At 37.6% G+C, this 22,769-nt stretch overlaps 2 protein-coding genes across 3 annotated transcripts; both read right to left on the bottom strand.

The window, feature by feature from the left end:
- Positions 1-1,737: 1,737 nt before the first annotated feature.
- LOC144634043 (neuropeptide FF receptor 2-like) lies at positions 1,738-7,953 on the bottom strand. The gene is made up of 6 exons (XM_078492987.1): positions 7,885-7,953; positions 4,825-4,888; positions 4,448-4,587; positions 3,555-3,825; positions 2,706-2,957; positions 1,738-2,291 (listed from the first exon to the last, which is right to left on the bottom strand). Exons 3-6 carry the CDS (start codon positions 4,573-4,575, stop codon positions 1,887-1,889), a joined length of 1,056 nt encoding a protein of 351 aa, XP_078349113.1. The 5' UTR covers positions 4,576-4,587; positions 4,825-4,888; positions 7,885-7,953; the 3' UTR covers positions 1,738-1,886.
- A 1,457-nt stretch (positions 7,954-9,410) lies between these two features.
- Positions 9,411-22,584, bottom strand: LOC144634044 (neuropeptide FF receptor 2-like). 2 transcript variants are annotated; one of them, XM_078492989.1, is made up of 6 exons: positions 22,527-22,584; positions 15,663-15,718; positions 13,690-13,829; positions 12,172-12,442; positions 11,535-11,789; positions 9,411-11,009 (listed from the first exon to the last, which is right to left on the bottom strand). In XM_078492989.1, the coding sequence occupies exons 3-6, from the start codon at positions 13,815-13,817 to the stop codon at positions 10,617-10,619; spliced, it is 1,047 nt and encodes a 348-aa protein (XP_078349115.1). In that variant the 5' UTR covers positions 13,818-13,829; positions 15,663-15,718; positions 22,527-22,584; the 3' UTR covers positions 9,411-10,616. The 2 variants fall into 2 exon arrangements, with proteins under 2 accessions (XP_078349115.1, XP_078349114.1); XM_078492988.1 differs by lacking the exon at positions 22,527-22,584 and adding an exon at positions 17,366-18,231 and having other exon boundaries at positions 15,663-17,108.
- Positions 22,585-22,769: the final 185 nt, after the last annotated feature.

Genomic DNA, 22,769 nt, shown 5'->3' with positions numbered 1-22,769 from the left:
GTGTTACTCGATGGGAGGCACTCCATAAAAGCAACGACAAGAAGTCGACGCTCCGAGAACACGGCGCGGCCTGTGAGCAGAGTCATTGAAGTACGTAAGAGAGGTTCAGTTGCAGACGATGAAGTGGCGAGCATTTTTGGCACTAGGAGACAACAAAGCGGACTTTGCACGGATTCTCTCAGATGAACTTATCTCGCAGGCACTGACTCTGCAATCGTAGTATATCTGGTGGTTTTTCATACGAAGTGGATTCTGCTCAGATTCTGTCCTAGATGTAGCCTTTTTGAGATCCAACCAAGAGGAAGCCGATAAGAAGTTTGTTCGTTATGCAGTCAGTCATAGCGGGCAAGTCGACAACATTATAGTTTCCACTCGAGGCACAGACTTGCTGTTACTTCTCCTGGCACATCGATCGCGCTAAGCTCTCGTCAACAGTGTGGATATGGGCAGGAACTTCAGAGAATCTAACGTAAATAACTTTAGAGGATGTCTCAGCAAATCTTCCTAATAACTCGTCAAGTTCATTGTTACCATCTCACACCATCACCGGCTGTAACAGCACCTCTTTCATCTGTGGAGAGTTATCACAGAAAAATTTGTTTTTCTCTTCTCGGTCGGCGAAGATGTCCTCAAAGCTGACACCACTACCTCCGCAGAAAACGTTTATTTGTTGAATGTATGAAATCCGATCTGACCACTGGCTATATATGTGCCTCTTCGCTATGAATTTAGATAAACGCATGCCATGTGCACTGGGCTGTGTGGATGCACCAAGACCGACGCTAATTGCTATATCAAACTGCGCTAAAGCGCTTTAAAGAAACTTGTTTAAAAAGCAATATTAGTTCAGTGTTTTTAAAAAAGTTCAGAAGATATATTAAAAATATTTACCGATATTGATTAAAAATATTATAGACAGATTTAAACCTGAGAGCAATGCTATGATCATTTTAAATTCGTTAATTTTACATGCGTTCAACCAAAGTCTTTATCATGAGCCTATAACAGACAAAGTGCATTGTGAAATAAGTTAGATTCAGCAATATACAAGACAATCAATAAAGTTTTATCTCTAACTAAAACAACGATGATATATTACGACATTAGCTATGATGTTATTTTCATTTAGTTTACCACAAAACTTAAACGAAATGCTGAAACAAGGGAAACTCGATATACGAAAATTGTAATGGCGTCATTCTTGATGCTCGCTAGCTCTTAGCTTCAGCGTGGCACGACGACCATATTTTTCTTTCTTATTGCAACTATAGCGATTTGTTAATACAAATATCGCATTTGTTCTTTGACAAAATAACAAAACTACACTCGTGATAAGGTTCCCGCGATATGGTGATGTTTGTTTAAGAGGGCGTGGTCAATTGTCACTGAAGGGCTTGATTTTCACAGAAACGTAAAAACTCTCAGAAAACTCTTGAAATCATTTTTACAGCACACTAACAATGCTTTAAATGAATTTCTGGATGTATTATGCTTAAAATAGCTAAAGGAAAGAAAATTCCTTATTTGGACCATGACGTCATAATTAAATGCATCAAAACATCATCTTAACGCAAGAATTAAGCTTGGCAACATTGATTTTCGAAATCAGCGTACTCGATTTAGTAAAAATAGCAATGTTGCCAAAAATCAGACAAAAATGCCCGTGGGTGTCACATTTTGGACTCCTGGGCACCTGACTAACTCTGAAACTCTTTCTTAAACATTTTTCATAAGGTATTTCTTTAAAAGAATCAATCTGTTCAACTGGGGATTATTTTCCCAACCAAACATATTTTGTTTTTAATTTTGGGTTAAAATCAAGACGAGGCAGGTGCCTCGCCTTGCTTTTTACTAGTTACGGCCCTGTCACAACGACCGCTGAACACTTATGCCACGGAAATCAGACCCAAGGGGTTTGCTTGCTGGTTAGGCTCTCCCTGACAATTTACCCCTTCCCGGGTTGGCTGAGTACTGGTGTTGGTGTGATCATTCGTATTATTATTAGAGTCAGTGGAGACCTCAACCCTGCTACTGCAAGGCATTCCACAGCATATCAAGCTCCTAACCTTACGTCGAAAATTCTGATTCACAAAGACATAAATAAAAGGATTCACAGTGGAATTACACGAAACAAGGACAATAGAAACTATATAGATGACATCTCCGTAGTTCTGTGAAGGAAGGAAATAGTTAAACACGTAGATGAATTGGTTTGGCATCCAACACAATCCATAAATCACACTCACAGCAAGAACCATCTTGGTGACACGTTTCCTCACTTTCATCACACCCTGACGAAAAAAACGGTAAAAAGATACGTTTTTGGTCAATTAAATTATATATTAATCATATATATTAGGTTGAATTGCAACTTATGGGTGATTTATTACTGCAAGACTTTGTCCTTGTCTCTCAGTGTAATCAGACTGTATTTGTTAACATACTTAAGGTGACTATGACTGTTTTCGTTCAGAAGTGTGACGCACAATATTTTACCCAAAGTCTGTTGTTGTTGTTGTTTTTTTTTTTTCAGTGTGGATGGGTAGTTCACCAAAGATGTTATATCATAATCTTTATAAGCACAATTTCAAAATAAAGTCCGATTCTATAAAACGTACATGGCAAATGGGTTATAATTTAAGCATATCATCTCAAAACGTCCTTGGAACGTTAGTGTTTATATTGATGGAATCATATTATTATACCTGTCGGGTGTTTTCCAAATCGTGATCTTCTTTTTTAAACCACAGTGAATACACCACTCTGGAATACAACAAGGTCATCACCGTCACAGGAATAAAACCAAGAAAAAAGAAGCAGATGGTACTATATGCTTTGGGAAGCCACTGTTCTGGCCAGTGTTCGATGCAGAAGTCGGCATCTTGGTCAAAATAGATCGTCAGGAAAAGAGGGCTGACAAGGATGGCTGCGGAGATCCATAAGGTAGGAATAATGATCTGTTGACGAAATATTTAAGCATGGTTAGGTGGTATTTATCATAAATAAAGTGATGATCACTGAGTAAAAGTTTCAGTTTTCAGGACTATGCAATCTGTGGATAATATCACTTCGGCGTGATTCCGCTCCAGATGTGGCTTAGAAAAAACTAGATACTCGAGCAACAGCCCAAAGTGATTGTTATCCTGTTTTTTTTTTTTTTCTCAGACATTTGATGGAGAGACCTGATGAGCGACGACCTTTACTACTGAAATTAAGCCTTATTCGTGTACCAAACATAGTTATTGTATCAATAAAATGAGGTATTTTATGTAGAACTCTTTTTTACGTCGTTACATTCCTTCGCGTTGTTCAAATAAAACATCTAGTTTCGCTCAATAGTTATAAAGCGCATTTACTCGAATAAGCTCCCCCTTCGCTGAAGCGGCACCCTCACATAAGCACCACACTTCTCAACACATCGTAGCGCGTACCTGCTGCCCCACCCAGTATTAGCGCGTACCTGGCCCTGGAGTAAGCGCCGCATCCAAAAGCGTCAAAAGTGCCATAGCGCGTTTTCGTATAAAAGCACCGTGTCTGCTTAACATACGCTGTACCTTTAATTTGTTGTACGTCAATTTTCCTCGATTACCATACGGGTACATCACAGCATAGTAGCGCTCAAAAGCGATTACTACCAGAGTAAAGACCGAGGTAACTCCCCCATACCATGCTAAGTTACCACCAGTCAGCAGCTCACAGAACACTTTGCCGGCCAGTCCGTCGGGATGTTTGAAGAGGTGAATGAAAATGAAGCGTGGTGCGATAAATAAGCCAACCATCATGTCTGCCACAGCCAAGTTTAGTAGTAGGATGTTCATGGGAGTCCTGTTTGATTACAAGGACAACGCGCATGACAATTTACAGCTGTAAAAATCTCGGGTAAAAAAAAACAACGTTTAGAAATGGTAGTAATGGTAGCAGCAATTATGAGTCCCGTAGCTGTCAATAAAAATTCTGTTTGTGTGTTTAAATACCGGCAATGACACGAATTTGGACCATTGCCTCTATACAAAGGAATTGTTCATTACAAATGATGTGGTGGCGGTAGTGGTGGTTTCTTTTTTTTTTTTTGGGGGGGGGGGGGTAGCTAATTTGAAGCTTCGCGATTTTTTTTTTTTTTTTTTTTTTTTTGCTTCTAGTTTTCTGTGCAAGACCGGAGTGTCTCATATCTTTCTTTTTTTAACAGGTGGGCAGGGGTAGAGGGCTGTAGACCCCAAACGAAATCTTTTTGGGGGCTCAGCACCGCCCCCCCCCCCCCCCCCCAGACGTTTATGTTGCGAAAAAATCGCTACCACAGCATAAAATTGGTTTTTCATTAATACGACTTCCATAAGCTTTCAAAATATATACAGTCTTTGAAAATCAGTGTCGTGACAAACATACTACAGCAAAGACAAAGCATAATAACGTACATCCGCATAGTTTCATTTTAAAGCCGATAACATACCTCATATCTTTATTCAATACAATGACTAAGCATACAGCTGTGTTTCCAAGAAGATTTGTGATTACGATAATGGACAACATTGTGGTTATTCCAATCTGGGCTGTCTCTGAATCCGTGTACAGCGACATAACAGCTTGAACCTGAATACCAAGTCATAATAATATAAATAGCTAAAAACAACCTTACAGAGCAAAAGCTATCTAAAAAAACTATAGCCAATGTCATGCCTTAGCACAACAAATCGCGGATTGCATAATCAAGAATTTGACAATAATTAATTTGCTGGACAATCAAGCTAGAAGAACTTTCGGGAACAAAGAACAGAGCAATGCGAAAGAAAATTTCAATGTGTTTGTATTTGCAAAATAAAAACATACCTGGGTACTTAGGAAAAATACTTTTCATAAAGGATTCTATGTACCACACAGCCTTGATGTAAACCTGAAACGATATGGGGTTTAAAAATTAGGGCCTTGACGAGAAAAATAAGTTTTCACCTAGTCGCAAGCTTTTCAGGTTGTTTTAATCGTGCTAATAGCCAATTCCCTCTATGAAAAATTCCTGCAGGGAATCATAGTTGTACTAAAAATTGCCAAGTCTCGTGCATGTTTCGCTGAATACATTTACCATGATTTGACGCTTCAGGCGCGTCTCATAGAGGGAACTGGCCATTGTGTAGCCACCATCGTTTCGTCATGGCAAGAGCATGGTTTACGCTACGCTGCTAATACATATTTGTTTTAAAATTTACATACATTTTTTTGTAATGACCAATTTAATAACTATTGCTATTGCTACGTTTAAATGTACATTGGAATAATCTAAACTCCCAGTAAGTGTCGCCAATTACCCCTTTATAAGACAGTGACTAACTCGAAGGCGTAAGCTACTTTGATCACTGTATGCAAATATTGTGAATTTTCTTGTGGGATTAAAGGATGTTCGATAACTTTAAACTGCATTGGTTTGTTAGTTGCAACGCAAAAAGCAAATTAATAAATTATCCTGTAACCACCAATTTTTCGATTTTCTTAGTAATACGAAAATCGAAAAATTTGTAGCTTTTTAAGAAGTTTTTCCCGTAACTCGGGTCTATTTGATCGTCACCTATACAAGCTTAATATAAAGTTGGTCATTTAATTTTCTCGTTCGTAATTTAAATTAACGCATTTGAGTGTTTTTTCATGCTAGACAGGTTAAAGAATAAATAAGAAAAATCTTCAATTGAATATGCTGTCTTGATCTTACTTCCAGTCAATTCGTAGAAGTAAAATAAATATAAGTGTTTGGTTATTAGTATAGGTAATCACATGATTTCAAGTGCAATTAAGAATAAATTAGCACGAGTAAATTTTTCAAAGGCTAACAAAATTGCACGAGCCCGTAGGGCGAGTGCAATTTGTAGTCTTTGAAAATATTTGCACGTGCTTATTTATTCCTAATTGCTGGAGAAAAAGCATGCGATTACTTATTAATAATATACATGAAAAAAAGGGACAGAAAGAAAACGAATACCAGTTGAATTTTGAAACCGCGCGCCTTTTCTGATGTTCATTCAAGTGATTGGTTGAAGCACAGCAAACACATGTCAATTTCAAGCTTTCACAAGAGCGAAATATTCAAATTCATTCAGCTGTACAGTAAACTTGGGTATTTGGAAGGATTATTTTCAGGTTTTTCATACGTTTTTGAAGCAGAACTCGGTTAATAATAATCGACTAAAGACAACGTACATCTTAGATTGTGAAAGCTCGGCGTAAACAAGAACTGGACGGCGGCCGTTTTGAAAACCGAGATGTAAGCCCCGAGCGGCCAAAGATGAAAGAAACCTGGCAGTTGTTAAATGCAAGAAGTCACCACAAACTATATGATACAGTTATGTAAATGCTTCTGGTGTTTTGGCACCGAAAATTCCTACTTCCATGCATAGCACCTCGACGTCTTCTTTGATTGAACTTCGCACTTTATTTGGACGTTTTCCGATGACGGACCAGCAAGAAGAACTTGGCAAAGGACTTACTTGGTTGATTGAAAACTTGTATCCTTGTTTATCACATGCCTGCCGAGTGTAGCTATCATCACTCTGTAATCTGTCTGGTTCGAAGACAAGTCGTCAGTATTTTGTCTTTTTACTTTAGGGCAGAACTTTTAGTTCGGCTGGCTCGTTTTCATCTATTTTGTTGGCGATATTTCTTTTCTTTTCGCAAGACGTTTTCCAAACATTTAGCCAGAACGAAGTCCCAATAATTGTGTTTGGTTTCTTAGAACTATTTTTTAGGTGTTATACTGTTGTCTCTCTAGTGAAACCAAATTTTTGTTTACTAAAAACCCCGGTCGTTGTTTTCGTCCGTGTTTATTTGTAATTTGCACTGTTATTACAACTTTGCACCCGTGTTACACATTTTTGCACTCGTGTTAAACGAAAGCTGCACGCCTTCGTTAGCCAATCAGAATTAGTAATTTTATACATGGAGACTTCAAAAGGCAATATTGGGATTACTTCTGTTCGGTTCTCCCAAAGCATATTTAAACAATCCCGCATAGTAAAATCTTGTACCTACGCATCCAATTCAGTTTCCAATTTGAAAACCAAAAACAACTAATGAATGAGAGATCTTATGAAAAAAAATTAATAATGCTGCTGTTTGTTTTTTGTTCGCCGTAACATCCTGTTGTGGACATAACTTATTACTTTGAAACCAGGACTGCTAAATCGAATTATAAAGTGTCCCGCCAGCTTATTTAAATCTTCAGCTGAAATGTACGTTTTCTTTTCATTTTTAATTATTACTTTTTCGTGATTTAACTTAAATCAGCGGGGAAAACTGCAAGAATTGGAACCATCCCAAGCAGGGGTTACAGTCTAGCGTAAAAACAAACCAGACTTATAAAAGATTGTTGATGAAAAATTCCCTTCCAAAATACTTCGAAAACTGTACCGCTAATTCGTGAAAGAAGATTATCTCATGAAGTTGATAACACGTCACCTGAAATGCTTAGGGGAAAGAGTTGTTTTCGAAACCATCGAACGCATTTATTTCCTTATCAATTTATAGATAGGAGGGCCAGCGAAGAAGATTATTTCTACAATACTGTTATCGTGGGCAATGCTTTTGCATTTTGAATGTATGCGTCTTGTGTACACACAAGTTACAATTAACACTGCTTACTCTAAGAAGCGTTTTTTAGACGTTTCATACCGTTTAGAACACAGCTTTTACATTTACCAGAAGCATATCATCTAGGTGATAAGAAAAACTACATGAGGGCTCCATCGTGTTAGTGTAACTTTCTTATCAGAAGTAAGCTGTTTGGGATAATCATTAACAGGACATTTAAACATTAAAACCTCACGAGAGACTCGAAAGCGATGTAGGAGGATAACGGCAAAACCCCTTGGTGCTCTTAAGCCCAACCCTGAAAAATCAGACACTTACTTGCCACCCGAGTTCTGTGACGATTTTCTGCGAGAAATTAAGTTATCCTGAGTTTTTACCTTCTTACAGTTAGAAGCGGTTCTAGAGTTACTGAAAACCTTAATTTCATGGTTTCTGACTTAAATTTTATTAGTGTACATGTCGTTTCTAATTAGCGCGTGAAACGACAGGTGCACATGACAAGTTAGATTATTAGTGGCGGTTCTGTTTGCTCTTGTTGAATAATTTGGCAAAACCGTTAGCATTATTTCCGCCGCAATCATTTACTCGTGTTGCCTCAGTGGCAAAGTCCTTACAAGTCAGAAAATAACACCATTGTTCTAAAATATGTTGCTATTTGAAACAGAAAAGATAGGAAAAGTTCTTGTTAAGCAGAAAAGCTAGGATAAACTGATGCCTAGCAGAAAAAAGGATACGAAAATATTGCCAAGGAAGCGGCATATTATATCACAGAAGTTACAATTAGATAAATTCATATAACAAATAAACATAAAGGATAGTTGAATTACATATGGAAAAGTAGAGCAATAGTTTGGAAAAGGTTCAGTAAAAGCGAGACTAATCAATTTTATAAATACTGAATTTAATAATAAAATACAATTCATCTTTGTCGTAGTTTTGGTGTCGTCGTCATCGTCATCAAAATTTTAGAAAAATAACTAAAATTTCTAGTCTAGTAAATACTCTGAGAACCATCGGGCAGTTTAAGTGGGGGTGAGGGAAAGGCAAAATTGCGGGGAAAAAAGTTCGGTGAAGAAAAGTTTGTGCGATAGAAAGAAACAACTGGGGAAAGGGTCTTACCAGGCCAGTTTCAAACAGCTCTCTGAATGCTGCTCCCTGATTGGGCAGAAAAAGTCATTTGTATTCTCTTTGAATTATTCTCCTCAATCGGCGAACAGTAACTATAGAATCACTTCGTGTGTTTTCACACGGCTGACAGCTGTCTGGGACTGGCCTCGTATATTCTTTCCCCGACGACACTTTTCTATTGCTCCAACTTTCTTCGCCAATTTTTTTTTCCCGCAGTTTCGCCCTTACCTCGCCCCCACAAACTGTCCCTGGGTCTCCGAGGATGAGTCTAGTACCAATGTACAATTTCATCTCAGCTATGGAAATTGAGCATCTCAGTGCGACCTAATAAGCGAGCACATAAACGCGCATTAGTTTTATTGGCTAAATTTAAAGTTAAAATGAAATTTTTGCCAAATTAAGTGAAACAAAAATGCAATCGGAAGACCTAGACATAAAAGATTAAATAAAAAATGCCAATTAAGTAAAACATGGCTGTCAGAAACTGATTACATCGGAAACCGCAAAGCGAGCATATTTCGTGGTTATTGTATAATATTTAAAAATTACTTAACTTCAATGATGGAGCAGAACTTAACCCCTCCCTCCCCCTCCTCTCAACTCCTACACCGGGCCTGAATATTGTTACAGGAAACGCTGAGTCGTTATTAACAACGAACGGCGTTAAATAATAACTGAAAGATGGAAAAACAACCACAATTTATTAATTGTTAATATTTCAACTTGTTTCCAAAGAACGGCTTAAAGACACACACTGTTATGCAAACAGTACTATTTACATACATTATTGTATATTGTATGTGATTGGGGCGCTTTAGTCGATCGTCAGTTTTAGTTGATGATACACATTAATTTTTTCTTGGGTATTTTTCCCCGGTAAACTGTGATTTAATATTATATTGGTAACATTATTCTATTGTTTATGTACTCTTATTGTAAAGTTGTTATATTTAAATTAGTACAATTATCGTTTGCAATATTGCCCTGTAGAAATTGCAAGTGACGTGTCTTCCAACATTTTTTTTTTTTTCATTAAATGTACTTATGCTTTATCAGTAAATGAAGTGATGTTATGAATATGAAAGACACTACTATTGTCAAAGCTGCAGAGAGAACACAGATGTTACAGTTCTTCGTATATTTTTAGTTAATATAAACAACTATATACATTTTGCATGAAACTTAGCATCGTCAGACACTAGTGACTTATGAAAGTCTGTGACATCACAGCTAACTTGACTTTATCTCCTATAACGCGAAATCTACGCCACTTACAGTTTTAAACGATGCTGAGATTCAATACATTCAAGTTGAATGAAATTGACCCTATTTTTTTCTGACGGGTAATTCAACTTTCGTCAAAATAAAGAACTGTCTTTCTAACGGTTACGTTGTAAAAAGGATGACACCTCCTACGTTACATTTTACACTTTCTCGGTGCCAATTGCAAATTTGTACTGTTGCAGTCAATGCACATAGCGAGGTTAAGCAACCTGCAGAATAGGATTGCTTAAAATCTCGAAAAAATACTATTAACAAAATTAAAATGTAAAACATTCAAATGATTCAACAGAACACTCTTACCGAAACTGAAGCGCTTTGTGGTTTCAGACACATTGTTTACATTGTTTACATTGAGATCCATGCTTCTTTTATACTGGACCTTCTTTTTTTTAAAACAGTGGCATGCATGTGGCGATGAGTTTGTGTTAAGGTGTGGTTCTCACTTGCCTTAGAAGAGCAAACATAAGAATATGTAAAAGAAAACAAGCAGAGTAAACGTATTTTACTCAACTGTTCTCGTGTTGGGAAGCTCCTAACACATGCATTCAGAACATTATCACAAAACATTAAACCTGCTTTTATACTAAGAAATTTACTTGCGTTTGCACTAGGTTAGCAAATGCTAACCAGCCTAGCGTTTAATCTAATAAGGCGGTCGGTTCGCGGTTAGACGCTCGAAGACCAGTTTCTTCTTCCACGGTGGGCTGAGTGATTGTATTAGTGTGGTCATTCGAGTAATTAGTCGAGTCACTTGGTACGTTGACTCTGTTGTTACAAAAACTGCCACAGCATATCAAACTCTTCATCTTGCGTCTGAACTTCTGGTTCACGAATACGTAGACGAAAGGATTTACAGTGGAATTGCATGTAACCAGAACGATGGAAGTAATGTAGGTGACATCACCATAGTTCTGCGAAGGACTGAAGTAGTTCAGTGCATAGATGGTTAGGTTTGGCATCCAGCACAGTCCGTAAATGATACTCACAGCCAAGACCATCTTGGTGACTCTCTTTCTTACTTTCATCACACCCTAAGAAAATAAGAAGAAACTTGTTGGTTGGTTTACAAAGACTAGACGAGTTCTTTCAAGCGATCCTCTTTCGGTCCTTTCTTTCAGCATCCCCCGGGTGGGGGAGGGGGGTCGGCGGTTGCACACTGAACGTGGTTTCTTTATGACGGCGCGTTGTCTTCTCCAGGTGGCACCCACGAAGAAACTAAACGGCTAAAAGTAATTGGCGTTCTACGCTACCTCCTGAGTGAGACCAAAATCCCTAATTAATGTACAACCCTAAGCAAGACACCGAGCATCCTCCTCCTTTTCATATTGGAGTCAGACCGATTCATCTACTCACTCTATAGAAATCAAGAGCGAATAGTCTTATTATGAAATAGGAACACTCCTGTAGGTTTGGGAAACTCGAAAACGGCGTGAAAACACTCGCCTGAGGCTCATGTTTTTATGCGTCATCTCTCGTTCTTCCAAATTTCCTCCCGTGATTCTGTGTCAAAGCGATGAGAAAGCGGAAGATTTTCTCTCTCTTTCTTTAATACATACCTGTTGGGTGCTCTCTGGATTGTTTTCTCCTCGTTTGAACCACAATGAATACACCACTCTCGAGTACAACACAGTCATGATCGTTGCAGGAATGATGCCGGCAACAAAAAACCAGGTGGAGCTGTAAGCTTTGGGAAGCCATTCTGGACTCGGCCAATATTCCATGCAGAAGTCGGCTTCTTTATCAAAGTAGATTGTCAAATATAAAGGGATGTTGAGGATCACTGCGGAAATCCATGACAAAGGGATGATGATCTGTTAAAACATAATTCATAAAATGGCTTTTTGAATTCTACAACTGTTCATTTCAATCTGGAATGTTAATCTCCCCCCTGTTTCTTAAGAAAAATTCGTTATCCGGAATTTTGTAAGTAGAGTAAAAAATGGCATGGATAGCAGTGTGAATAACAGTATTGTAAGTAGCGCATACGTTTATTTTTAAAGTATAATTAGCGCAAGTGGTCGTATTGTAAGAATATATTGTAATAAATTGTAATGTGAACTGTGTTAGTAATAGTATTTTGAAGTAGTTTTCTGTGTGTGGTGAAATTAATAAAAAAATGTCTCTTAGGGGCTTTACACATAAAAAATTGTTTATCTTTTACTCCAGTGTTTTTATTGTCTAACAAGTAAGTACCTTCAGCTTGTTGTAGGTAAGTTTTCCTTTATTTCCGTACGGATACATCACGGCATAGTAGCGTTCAAAAGCGATGGCCACCAGAGTGAACACCGAGCAGGCCCCTCCAGTCCATGTCAAGTTACCTCCAGTCAGCAGCTTACAGAACATCGTACCGGTCAGTCCGTCTGGATGTTTGAAAAGGTGAATCAAAATGAAGCGTGGTGCGATGAATAAGCCAACCATCATGTCTGCCACAGCTAAGTTCAGTAGTAGAATGTTCATGGGAGTCCTGTTTGAAAACACAACTGCAGGTTCAATCGAATTTTCTTTCTTTTTTTCAATTTTCTAACTGCTTGTGGTAGGAATTTGCAATAAAGGTGAGTTGTTCAGCGTGTACAGAAAGGTGCCTGTGCTTCTACAACGTCCAAGGGAGAGGTTTACGGAGCAAGAGGTAGGGATTTGCAAAATGGAGAGTCGTTCATCATGTACTAAAAGGTACATGTGCTTTTACAACCTCCAAGAGAGAGGTTACGGAGCAAAAATGGAGAGCTGGAATGGAATAAGAATGATTATTATTCATTCAAAATATTTCTGTGTTTCTGATTGGCTTTCGATCCCCGGCTAATTCCAGCTATTCGGCTAGCACCGACCAAATTTGGAGGAAATTCCAATTATTGGATCGCAACTGTCCAATATGAAAAATTATTGGACCGCAACCTCGTTTTCAAGGATGATTATCCGATCGCAACCTCGTTCCCAAGAACCGCTGACGTCACGCGACTGAATTGAAAAGCGAAAATGGCCGCTAGATTTGAGCATTACGAAGAGGTAAAATTTAAAGTTATTAGAAGACAAGGAAAGTCACAACATGGAAAAAGGAACAAAGGGGAGTCGATCGATTTTGAAAGCGTATCTTCAAGAGGGAAAGATCCCTGATCCAGCCACAGCGGAGGACTTGGAGCGGTTTTACGAAAATTCTACGTCGAAGTATTAAGCAAGAACGATGGAAACCTGTACTCGAAAACATCGCTTTGTTTCATCAGTTTAGCTTCAATAGACACTTCAAGCAAGTGCTAAATATCGACATTATAAAGGACAAGAAATTTAATGAAGGTAACCGAGTTTTTGAAGTTTAAATCAAATTTAAAAGCGAACGTTGTTGTGTATTTGTGTACTTTGTCTACTGTCAAAACTCTATTAAATTCAGTTTGTGCATTTGGGGCTCTGGAAATATTTTGAATGAATAATAAAACAATTATTGAATTCTGCTTTCATATGATCTGAAGAATTATGCAGATCTCAGAGGGTGTTATCCACCTCAGCCTTCGGCTTCGGCGGATAACACCCTCGTTGATCTGCATAATTCTTCATATCGTACTCAGCCTCATCCAATAATTACTTAATATCTGATTTAGAGAATTCTTTCATTCAAAATATATAACAACCTAAGGAAATTAACGGTTGTCTTGAAAAATAAGATATTGCTAACGAAAAGCACAAGCTATTCACATTTTTATTTCACAACAGGAAAAATACCTCATATCTCGGTTCAAAATAATCACAAGGAAGACAATGGTGTTTCCGATCAGGTCTGTGCTCACAAGAATGGAGAACATTGTGGTTATGCCAATCTGGGCTGCGTCTGAGTCCGTGTAAAGCGACATCGTGGTGTTAAACTGCAATACATGTTAAATAAATCACAATACGAAAACTGTTAAGAACTAAGAGTGTGCATGTCCTTGTTCCCATCCGTTTTTGTATGCTCTTATTCACCTTTTCATCGTTTACCCAAGTTTTTTGATAAGTAAATTTATTTCTTAATAATGTAGATTTTGTTTGTGTCTGACTAGTTCTTTGTAACGACTATTGCATATGAACGAGTTTGCGTTGTAAAATTTTCGTTAACAATCCTTTCAGTCTTCTTCTTCCACAAACGACTTCATTGAGCAACACTGAAATGACAGAGAGGAGACACAACACAAATTTCTTACACCGAGACTTTGTCACATTTTGGATCAGATCCGAACCGAGGACACAGCATTTAAAGTTACCAATTTTTAAAGTATCTATTAAGCATCGGCTATATTTATACGAGAGCTACAAATAAACCAGTAGTCTTGTTTGCACTACTGATAAGGAAAATTACTCGCTAGAAGAAAACAAAAGTTTTGCTTTGGATATAGCGTAAGAGCTTAAGACGGAATCCACTAGGAAGTCGAGTAATATTTATTAAAGTTGGACAAAAATCAATTTCCAGAATAATTTAAATCCTATTGCGTTATTTCCTACCCTTAATAAAAGGTAAAGATGTAAGTAATTATCCGTGATAACACCAACAACAATTTCTTATCAGAGTCTGAGAAAATGAATTTCAAAGTTCACAAGGCATAGGAAAAATCTCACGTGTAGCCATTTTGTATATTCGTCTTAAAGGTCAAAACAGATTCTTTTTTTTTTGCCCCGTGTTGGCCCATTCCCGAGTTCAGTTCGGACATCTCGCGGTGTGCCGCCTCTTCGTGGCGCTCGGTGTCGCTGTGCGTCATTGTGGCGCCGCCGACCGCCCGCCGGTGTGTGTGGTCGCGTCTCGTGCCGTCGTGTTCGTCCCGCTGCTCGCTTTGTGTCGTCCGTTCTTGTGCCGCTGTCCGGTCTCTTTCTCGCTCGTGGCGTTGCCGTGCTTTCCGTCTTTCTGTCCTCGCCGTCCTCTCCCCCATTCGTCTGCGTTGCTTCCCACGCCTTTCGTCTTGGGCCTCTCTGCGGGCGCTGCGTCGTCCGGGCGTCTCGTTCTCTCGACGTTCGTCGTCCGTCGTGCGGTCGTTCGTCTGCGTCGTCTTCCACCATCGTCCTCCTCCTTCCTTCCTGTCGTCCCGTTTCGTGGCCTTCTCTTCGTTCGTTTTCCGCTTCTCGCGTCTTCTCGTGTGCATGTGGGCATTGTTCTGTCATGACAAGCGATTCAGTGGAATTCAGCGGAACTTCAAAATGTGTTTTCGATGTGTGGTGTTGTTAGAAAAGATTTCTTTTGATAAGATATTTGAAGCAGTAACAAAAAAGTTTGCAATAAGGTGGAAATAATTCTGGTACAACAATTTCTTATCCGAGTCTGAGAAAATGATATTTAAAGTTCACAAGCTATGGGCAAAAGCTTACATCTTTTAAGCGATTCAGTGGAATTCAGCGGAACTTCAAAATGTGTTTTCGATGTGTGGTGTTGTTAGAAAAGATTTCTTTCGATAAGATATTTGAAGCAGTAACACAAAAGCTTGCAATCAGGTGTAAATAGTTTTGGTACATAATTTTGTCCAATAACTACTCGAAGTCCTGGCGGATTTCCGCTTAATATGATTTTATGCATTTGCCATATACTTTAACCGAACTCACATAAACGATAAGTGGAAGGTTCAAAACAGCGCCTTGGTTTTCTCATGCATCTTATTGTTTATTTTATCCCTCTGAACAATTGTTCTTCATTACATGAAAGTTGGTTTAATTTATACTTCCTTAGTTACACTTACCTTTCTATGGCCTTACTCTCCTTTAGTTTACAGACCAACGTGAGAAATAAACGCCTCTGTATTAAAATCAAAAGGTAAAAAATATGCAGAATAAGATTATTAACTGACAGTTAATAAACCCGTTTGGTAAGAGCTCATTTTGTACATCAGTGTTTTTCTGTGTAAATTTGTCACTGACAGACTTTAATGACTCGCTTATATAATAAAATACAAAACTCTCAATTTAAGTACCGGTAATCCGAGACTTTGTGATGGTCTTGTGATCATACACATTGAGCAGTTTGAAGCAGCTGCCGTGTTTAACAAGCCATCGAGATGACAGCTTTTATAATAACGTTAATCTGTCTTGTGCAAATGTCGACTTATTGACTCGTATTGATCCAAGGCAAGCTAAGGCAATTCGGGGAAGAAAGAAGGCCGAATGAACGTACGGTAATCATGGTGTTTTATTCTCTTTCATGTTTTGATAAATGACTCAATCTCTTATAAGAGACTTTGCGAGTCTGAAGCACATTTTGCGACAAAATGACAAATAACAACTACTTTGCATCGTTTTATATTTTTATCTTTTACCTGAGGACAATTTTGCCATAAATAATTAAAAACAGTCTTTAGAACTTCAGACTTTCTGTCGGTTTGCACATTAAGCTTGATCATTGCTAAGTTATGTTGGTATTCGGTTTGTTAAATTTTTAATTTTAAAAAATGCAATAAAAATAGTAAAACTAAACTGATACAAATCATGGATCTTGAAGGGTTCATTGTTTCATTTTACAGCTCTCATTTTTTGAAGATTATTACACAAGATGGCAATACGATGTGAGTTAAAATGACTTACATTGTAATTATTCCGTAAAAAGTCTCAGTTTATGACTTTTTAATCTGAAATAATTAGGGACTTCTCATATATTATTAGTCAACACCACTGCATTTCTTTCGGGCTCATGCGAGTTTTTATCCTGGAAGGCTAGATTAATTTTTGTGATTTCCCATTAAAAAAAAATATATTCTATGTTTCAAAGAGGCTTATTTGACGTTACAATTTCGCCCACGGTTATCGCATATGACCGCTTACGCCATGACTTCAACACGAATCGCGACGTGTTAATCCACCTATCACATCGTTATGCGTTTTTTATAAGTTCTGTTGCTTTTACATATGAATTTTGGTGAATGTTTTTGATTTCAGTCAATATATTGCTTTTAGAAATTCATTACCAATGGGTTAATGTTTTTCTACATTCAAAAGCGCGCTAGGCATACTATTTTTGGTAAATTTGTTATCTGCTTTGGTGTTTATCTACCTTAAAATAAACAATTTAAAGTTCTATCGGTTTGAGAGCATTTATTGTTCATAAAACCGCTAATCGTTGAGCCAGGAGAGACTAAGTAGGCCTCAATTAATCACGGTGTAAAACACTGATTTGAAACAACAGTGACGGAATACTTACTGTCGATTGCTCTACCTGTGCCCGCCCGTTTTCCGTCCGTCCTTTCTGTCCTGTGGTTTGCCGCGCGCCTTTGCCTCTCTCACCCACTGTCGGGCGCTTCACTGATTCGTCCTGTGTTGCTTCGACCGATCGCATCGTTTCTCGGGTTCTTTCTTCTTCCCCATTTCCCGATGTTGTTCCCGTCGTCACTCTCTCGTCACCCGCTACGTGACATCATGCAGTTTCGCGCGTCGTTCACAGGTGTCAATCGACAGTAATGAGTTTTCCCATTCAGAGAAGTAAAGCGAAATTGACAAACGGCGCGAATCATAAAACCAAAATGTCGCGAGCTGTCAGCTCGCCTGAGAGACCAAGCCTTGCCACTAGGCTATTGATAGGTAAATTCCAGAAAAATTAACTAATCAGCTCAAAGCTCATTTTCTTTAGTAATGATTAAATGCATCATTCGTGAAATGGTCAAACAATAAACGTGACTCGTGTTTTAAGGAAGATAGTCTTTATTCGTGATTAAGTTAGGGTTTAGGGTAACGGTTAGCGCCTTTCGGGCGTCTTTCCTTCGCCGAATTAACTTAAATTAAATGTAGCACGAAAAAAAGAATAAAGTAAATAAAACTCATATTCCAATTAAGTGAACTTTCACCCTACCACCTACAAATCTAATCTTCGTCTCCCTCTCCCCCTATAACCTATACTATATTTTTTTTTCCGACGAACAACCGCGTGGCTTTAAAAGGTACAGACTTGTGAAAATGTACGGATGTGTGAAAATAATAATATGGAAATTTATTTAGTAATAACAATATCAACCAATGTCAAACAGACAGGTGACAAGAACGACAACCAAAAAATGGTCAACTTAAAAACAGGTATATTGATGTGCCACTGATTTACCAGGACTACAATTTTAAAAGAGTGTGTGGCAAACAGAATGGAGAGCGAACTTTTGATTCATCTTCTTTTAAAATTCTAACACAGCGCTAACTAGACATCGGTGTCGAAATAATCCGGCACTGCTAATACTTAATGACTTGTTTTGTTTGCTAGCCGACACACTGAGTTTTTTCCAATTTGGAAAAAACAAACAACGACTAATGAACTGACCGACATTAATAAATCCCACAAAGACTTAAAATGTCCAATTTCCTGAGTTTTGTTCACCAAAACCTTCTTTTGCGACAATTGTTATTTCCTTCTTTAGGGGTAGTGAATGGTCGTTCAACAACTACGTGTAAATCGCAAAATTTTAGCAAATCCAGGGGTCACTCGTCAAAAATAAAAATATTACCCTTCTGGCAGTTTCATATCTGGTATCAAAGCTAAAACTTCAACGTGGGTCGATGCCAACCAACTCAACGGAAACAATATTGCGAAATAAAAAAAATAATATACGACTTTAGTGAATTTAAAGTATGAGCTCGTGTTTGAAGGAATATTCTGCAACGCAACATCACTTTGTTCAAATGTTATTCTTTTAGTAGCGTTTCCCTTACTCATTTGGCAAGCCAGTGACATTGCAAAGATTCTAGTTTTCAATTAAACTTTTGTAGTACAACCGGAAAAAGACTCATCTTATCATGTGTGTAATAATCTATTCAAGAATATCTGGGAAAGTTTTCGTTTTTTTCTAGAAACACTTCCCACTCGATTTGTTTTTGCAACGCATTATTTTTTTCCCAACTGTAAGACCTTAATCAATAAATCAGTTTTTTTAACTGACATACTTTATACAACTACCAACAAAGCACAAAAAAAATTATGACATTTTAAAAGAACAGTCTTCAGGCTGAAAAGAGGCAATAGCCGTCCACCCATTATCGTAGTTGAGTAAACATAACTGGCATGATTTGAAGAAAGATTTATATCTACAAAAAAATGGAAGTGATAGCATTTCTATATATTAAGTTTTGCCTACTTGGTGGCGATACGACGCCAACTTCGAGCTCTCAATTTCCGATTGAACCAATTTTTGTTTTCCTTGAAGGTTAAAGAAATTGGAATTCCACTTTATGCCCAAACCTGACTTGCACAAAAACATGACTTATTTTCCTGAAGGTGTCAAGTTGCTAGCCGTTTTGCGCCTTGATCCGAATGCAAGAAAGACATTCTTTATTACGTTAACTTTCAAATATTTATGTGCACAGCTTCTGAGTCAACGACTGATTCAATACATTTTAAAACTGTATTTCAATTCTGGGACCATGACGTTCTTTAAGAAGTGGTTGTATCGAATTGGTGCATCGAGGCGTTGACAGTGATGAACCTGAAACCAGGAAAAGTTGTTTTATTTTTTCCACGGTTAAAACTTTATATTATGACTAGGAGTTGCACTTACCTTGTTTTAACTAGCACCCCCGGTTTCCCGCTCTGGGGGGGGAAATTTCCCAAACCCCGGCCGGGGCGCCGCCGCCCCGGAGTCCGGCGCGCTAACCATTAGACCACCGCGCCTCCCTAGTACGGATAAGAAATTAGTACGTCGTCGTCGTCTTCATGCTCAAATTACTTACATGTAGGTACAACATTCAACTTTGTAACAACCTTGATATCGCTTAATAACCTTAATGACTTTCTTTCAATAATGTTTTAAAGTGTTAATTGCTTAATGCTTAAATAATTAGGAACTTCGCATATCATTCGCACTATATTAATTTAAAACCCACTGCATTTCTTTCTAACTCATGCGAGTTCTTATCCTGGAACGGTGGATTAAATTTTGTTTTTTGAGTATCCCAGAAAATAACTAAAGACTTTATCTAAAGCTTCAAAAAATACCTGGGAATGAACCTTTTAACTTTTGTATTGAATTGGGGGTATCTAAGGGCAAATTTGACGGCATGATTTTGCCTACGTTGCGACACGCTTACGCCACGACTACAACACGAATCGCGACGTGTTAATCCACCTATCACATCGTTATGCGTTTTTTATCAGTTCTGTTGCTTTTACGTATAAATTTTGGTGGATGCTTCTGATTTCAGTCAATAGAATGCTTTTAAAAATTCATTACCGATAGGTTAATGTTTTTGTTACGCCTAAAAGTGCGCTCTTTACATATATACCTTACTATATTATATTTTATATAGCATTCAATCAAAATCGTTCCCCCCCCCCGGGCGTATTTTGAAAACTCACCCTTTTTTTTTGCATACACCCCCCAACCGGGAACCAGAAAAAAAGAGAAAAATACCACCGAAAGCGTTGATAACTATAATATTATATTTTTAGTATATATATATTTCCCTCTTTTTCTTAAATGCCCGTTGTGTTTTATGACAGTATAAAACATGGCTTAGGCTACTTTATTTGTTAAATATTTACGGTTTTAGTTCTAAATTCCAATCTGGGCATAATCTTTTTTGGTTAATTTGTTATTTACTTTGGTGTTTTTCTACCTTAGTAATCTTGTTTTTAAGTTCCATCGGTTTGAGAGCATTTTTTGTTCATAAATACCTAGATCGTGACATGGGATCGCTGTCATGAGAGACATAGTAGGCCTCAATAAACCATGGGGAATACACTGCTTTGAAACAACAATGGCGGGATACTTAATGAGTTTCCCCATTTACAGTAGTAAAGCGAAATTGGCAAACTGCACAAATCATAAAAACAAAATGCTCGATTAATAAATAAAATAATAAAAAATAAACAATTGTGTAGAAAGCGTCTTTCCTAGCCATTCCTAGCCTGAAAAATAATAAAGCAATAAAACCCATGTTCCAATTAAGTGTTGCCCAGCGTACTACCAAACAAAATCTTCGTCTTCCCCTCCGATCCCCCTAACCTATTCCATTTTTTTTTTGAAGAACAGCCGCGTAAGTTTAAAAGGAAGCATTATACGGAAATGTGCAAATGTATGATTTGTGAAAATAATAAGTATGGAAATTTATTCAGTAGTAAAATATCAACCTATGTCAAACATACAGGTGACAAGAACGAAACGAAAAAATTGGTCAACTTAGAAAAAAGGTGTATTGGTGTGCCACCGATTCACCAGGACTACAATTTTTAAAAAAGTGTGTGGCAAACAGAATCGAGAGCGAACTTTTGATTCATCTTCTTTTGAAGTTCTAATATCGCGCTAACTTGACATCGGTGTCGAAATAATCCGGCACTGCTAAGACTTAATGACTTGTTTTGTTTGCTAGCCGACGCATTGAGTTTTTTCCAATTTGGAAAAACAAACAATGACTAATGAACTGGCCGACATTGATAAGTCTCACAAAAGACTTTAATTGTGAAATTTTGTGAGTTTTGTTCACCAAAATCTTCTTTTCCGACAATTGTTATTTCTTTCTTAATAAATATTCGCGCAACTACGTGTAAATAAGAAGAAACCAGTTAATCAAAAATAATATTATTACTTTGGCAGTTTCATAAGCTGGTGTCAAAATAAAACTTCAACGTGGGTCGATGCCAACCATCTCAACGGAAACACTATTGAAAAATAAAATAATATCCGACTTTAGTGAATTTAAAGTATGAGCTCCTGTTTGAAGGAATATTCTGCAACGCAACATCACTTTTTTCAAATGTTTTTCTTCTAAGTAGCCTAACTCTTACTCATTTGGCAAGCCAGAGACATTACAGATATTCAAGTTTTCAATTAAACTTTGTAGTACCGCCGGAATAATACTCATCTTATCATGTGTCTAATAATCTTTTCAAGAAATTTGGCTAAATCTGGAAAAGATTTTTTTTTTAGAAACACCTCTCACTCGATTTGTTTTAGCAATGCACTATTTTTTTTCTCTACTGTAAGGCCTTAATCCATAAAACAGGTTTTATTTTACTCACATCCTTTATACACTATTACCAAAGCACCAAAAAAATATTCTGACATTTTAGAAAAAAGTCTTCAGGCTGAAAAGAGGCAAGAGCTGTCCACCCATTAATATCGTAGTTCAGAAAACATAATAACTGGCATGATTTGAAGAAAGATATATATCGACAAAAAATAGAAGTGATAGCATTTCTATAAATGAAATTTTGCCTACTTGGTGGTGATACGACGCCAACTTCGAGCTCTCAAGTTTCCGATTGAACCAATTTTGGTTTTCCTTGAAAATTAAAGAACTTGGAATTCCACTGTACATGCCCGAACCCAACTTACACAAAAACATGACTTTTTTTCCAGAAGGTGTCAAGTTGCTAGCCGTTCTGCGCCTTGATCCAAATGCAAAAGACATTCTTTATTACGTTAATTTTAAAATATTTAAGTGCACAACTCCTGAGTCAGCGACTGATTCGATACATTCTAAAACTGTATTTCAGTTCTGGGACCATGACGTTCTTTAAGAAGTGGTTGTATCGAATTGGTGCATCGAGGCGTTGACAGTGATGAACCTGAAACCAGGAAAAGTTGAATTTTCTTCTACGCGGGTTAAAACTTTATATTATGACTAGGATTTACACTTACCTTGTTTTAACCAGTACGGATGAGAAATTAGTACGTCGTCGTCGTCTCCATGCTCAAATTACTTACATGTAGGTACAACATTAAACTTTGTAACAACCTTAATAACGCGGCTTCCGATTTAATTGGTTTTAGTTTACATGTCATTTTATTTGATGACATACGGCAGGTGGAATGTAAATTTGAATATTATTTTATGTTCTGTTCTGTTCTGTTTTCCTTTAATTTCTTTATTTTTATTATTTT

The sequence above is a fragment of the Oculina patagonica genome, chromosome 12 (genome assembly GCF_052425735.1).
Source record: "Oculina patagonica isolate OP01 chromosome 12, crgOcupat, whole genome shotgun sequence".
NCBI classification, from domain to species: domain Eukaryota; kingdom Metazoa; phylum Cnidaria; class Anthozoa; order Scleractinia; family Oculinidae; genus Oculina; species Oculina patagonica.
This window is presented reverse-complemented; position numbering and strand designations above follow the sequence as displayed.